This window comes from Otolemur garnettii, unplaced genomic scaffold (assembly GCF_000181295.1).
Source record: "Otolemur garnettii isolate 467f Iridium unplaced genomic scaffold, OtoGar3 scaffold00057, whole genome shotgun sequence".
Taxonomy (NCBI): domain Eukaryota; kingdom Metazoa; phylum Chordata; class Mammalia; order Primates; family Galagidae; genus Otolemur; species Otolemur garnettii.
Genome location: NW_003852452.1, coordinates 9,784,541 through 9,788,146, shown reverse-complemented (window position 1 = coordinate 9,788,146; position 3,606 = coordinate 9,784,541). Strand labels below are relative to the sequence as shown.

General features: G+C 41.9%; 1 protein-coding gene across 2 annotated transcripts in view; it reads left to right on the top strand.

The window, feature by feature from the left end:
• Window positions 1-3,606, top strand: part of SINHCAF (SIN3-HDAC complex associated factor) — a 35,088-nt gene that overhangs the window by 29,133 nt on the left and 2,349 nt on the right. For both annotated transcript variants that reach the window (XM_003792484.3, XM_012806781.1), the window contains exon 5: window positions 2,288-2,438. In XM_003792484.3, coding sequence (XP_003792532.1) covers window positions 2,288-2,438 — 151 coding nt within the window. The remainder of the gene's footprint in view (window positions 1-2,287; window positions 2,439-3,606) is intronic.

Here is a 3,606-nt window from a genome sequence, read left to right as displayed (position 1 = left end):
GCCACAACGCCCAGCTATTTTTTATTATTGTTGCAGTTGTCATTGTTGGTTAGTAGTCCTGGACTGGGTTCGAACCCACCAACTTAAGTGTATGTGGCTGGCGCCGTAACCACTGTGCTATGGGCGCCAAGCCTTCCAAGTTTAAAGAGTTGTGTGTTTTGTGTGGGATGATAGAATAGGAAAGAAATTGGGACTGCAGGCACTGGCTCTTGCTCTTGCTCAGGCTGTTCTTGAACTCCTGAGCTCAAGCATTCCTTCCACTTCGGTGTCCCAGGGTTCTAGAATTACAGAAACAAGCCACTGCGCCTGGCCTGTATTTCAGATTTTGAAAAGGAAATATACCACGTATGATGTCGTATAACATCTATATCACCCTTGGGGTGTCTGATACAGTACTGATGAATCAAACACATTAGTATTTCTATAACAAAAGTGTGGGAATATTCACATTCAGTGGGATAAAAGGACTAAGAGTAGGCTGGTCAGGTTTGTCTACTCATAAGCATAATTCAGGTAATGCTAGATTTTGTGGCCAAAGAGATTAGAAATAAAAGTTTGTATTTCACAGCTTTCTCAGAATTGTGGGCTTATATTAGAGCACTCAGGATATATTTTTTTTTCTTTTTGAGAGAGCCTCAAGTGGTCGCCCTGGGTGGAGTGCTGTGGTATCACAGCTCACAGCTCCAACTCCTGGGCTCAAGCAATTATCTTGCCTCAGCCTCCCAAGTAGTTGGGACTATAGGTGCCTGCCACAACGCCTGGCTATTTTTTGGTTGTAGTTGTCGTTGTTTGCCAGGCCTGGGCTGGATTCGCTCTGTGTATGTGGCTGGTGCCTTAGCTCTGCTTGAGCTACAGGCACCAAGCCAGGATTTTATTCTTTTATTATTATTTTTTTTAATCTGTAGGACCTGTTAGACAAAAGATTGTCATTCTTGTTTTAGAGCAATGCACAGTTTGTTGTACTGTTTGGATAGAGCGAGGGGGGCAGAACTCACTTATCTTTTGAGCATTTTGATAGATATAAAAAACACTTTACACACATGATTATCTCAGTTCTTTTCTTTCTTTCTTTCTTTCTTTTTTTCTTTTTTTTTTGAGACACAGCCTCAAGCTGTCACCCTGGATAGAGTGCTGTGGCATCACAGCTCACGGCAACCTCCAACTCCTGGGTTTAAGCGATTCTCTTTCCTCAGCCTCCCAAATAGCTGGGGCTACAGGTGCCTGCCACAATGCCCAGCTGTTTTTTAGAGATGGGGTCTCACTCTAGGCTGTTCTCAAACTCCTGAGCTCAAACAGTCTACCCATCTTGGCTTCCCAGAATGCTAGTATTAGAGGTGTGAGCCACTATGCTCGGCCTTGTTCTTTACTTGATAAAAGTTTAATTATGCTGTGTCTTTGAGTTTATCCTGTTTGGGTTTTGCTCAGCTCCTTAAATCTCAGGTTTACGTCTTTTGCCAAAATAGACAAGTTTTTAGCTACTGTTGCTCACAAATGTGTTAAACTTTTCACTGAACGATTTAAAACAAAAATTAGGCTTTTGTCTATAATCCTAGCACTCTAGGAGGTTCCCTTGAGCCTCAGGTGTTTAAGGCCAGCCTGAGCAAAAGTGAGACCCTGTCTCTACTAAAAATAGAAAAATTAGCTGGGTATTGTGGTTGGCACCAATAGTCCTGACTACTTGGGAGGCTAAGGCAGGAGGATCACTTGAGCCAGGAGTCACTGATATTGGGGTGAGCAATGGTGATGCCACTGCAGTCTAACCTGGACAACAGAGCAAGCCTCTGCCTCCAAAGAAGTTTTTCTTCTTCTTTTCTAAGGTTCCCTTATCCTGGCTTTTTGGCTAGAGACTATTGGAACTTTAGGTTTTTGTCTTTTGGTTGTCTGTAGCTGTTGGCATTTCTGGATTTCTGCTGCTTTACCTCCAAGGCTAGCTTTTTTGAGGCAAAAAGAAATTTCAAAAGAACTAAGAAACTTACCACATCTTTCCTTGGATCTCAAGCTCCTGGATGGTCATTACCTTTCAAGGTCTTTGGTTTGTTTTATACATGTAATATGCAGGGTTTTTAGTTGTATAAGCAGGAAGGAGAGGGAAAAAATATGTCTACTCCATCTTCCTGGAAGTGGAAGTCTTAATTTTCTTTACAATACACTTTAGTACAAATAATCAGAAGTGCTTAGAAAATAATTTTTTTAACTTCCTTTTTATGAGTTCTTCCATAATGTCTTATGCTGAGGTTTAGTTTTAGTTACGTGTAATGAAAGTTTCTTTTTTTTATTTTTATTGTAGATTCTGATGCTCACAGTACCACCTCAAGTGCCTCCCCAGCTCAATCTCCTTGTTACAGTAACCAGTCAGATGATGGCTCAGATACAGAGATGGCTTCTGGTTCTAATAGAACACCGGTTTTTTCCTTTTTAGATCTCACATACTGGAAAAGGTAAAGACAACAGAAAATATCTAACTAGTAAACCACCTTAATTATAGGCAGTGGTTTCCCACTTCCTTAGCAATTAAATGGTATTTGGTAAACAGCTGGTAGCACACAAGATGGAAGTGGATTGAGCAGGAATTGAGCAGAGAATCGGGATTTTGTATATTCCTATTAAATTGGATTTAAAGCAAAAATGACAGCAGTTACCTGACTTTCCTGAAATGAAGCAGACTGGGTGTTCTGACCATCATCTCCCACCAGAGAAAGTATAAGTGCTAGAAACATACTTTTTAAAGTTTTAAAGTCTTTAGAGATGTCATTGATTGGTGGGTAACTTAATAAGGAGTACTAAGATGCCAAATGCTGAGTGAATGTGTAGTCTTGAAGTCCAAAAAGATAATAGGCTAAGATGGGGGGGGGGATATATATATATATGTATATTTTGTTCTTGCGATTGTCATTGTTTTAGTTGGCTCAGACCCAGTTCGAACCTGTCAACCTTGGTGTATATGGCTGGCCCCCACCCACTGAGCTACAGGCACCACCTGAGAAAAATACTTTCTTTTATCTTTTCTTTTTTGAGACAGCATCTCACTATGTCACCCTCCGTAGAGTGCCATAATGTCACAGCTCACAGCAACCTCAAACTCCTAAGCAATTCTCTTGCCTTAGCCTCCCAAGTAGCTGGTACTACAGGTGCCCACCACCACGCCTGGCTATTTTTTGGTTGTAGTTGTCATTGTTGTTTGGCAGGCCGGGGCTGGATTCAAACCCGCGAGCTCTGGTGTACATGGCTGGTGTCCTAGCTGCTGAGCTACAGGCGCTGAGCCAGAAAAATATTTTCAAAGAGAACATGTTAAAGTTTTGTAGGTTACAGATTCAGGAAGACTAACGAATTAAAAGTAAAATAAAGGGCCGGTCATGGTGGCTCACGCCTATAATCCCAGCACTTTGAGAGGCGGAGGTGGGCAGATCTCCTGAGTTTCACGAATTTGAGCCCCCATCTCTAAAAATGGCTGGGCATTGTGGCGAGTGCCTATAGTTCCATCTACTTAGGAGGCTGAGGCAAGAGAATTTGCTTAATCCCAAGAGGGCTGAGGTTGCTGTGAACTATGATGCCATGGCACTCTACCCAGGGCAACAGAGTGACTCTGTCAAAAAAAAAAAAAAAAAA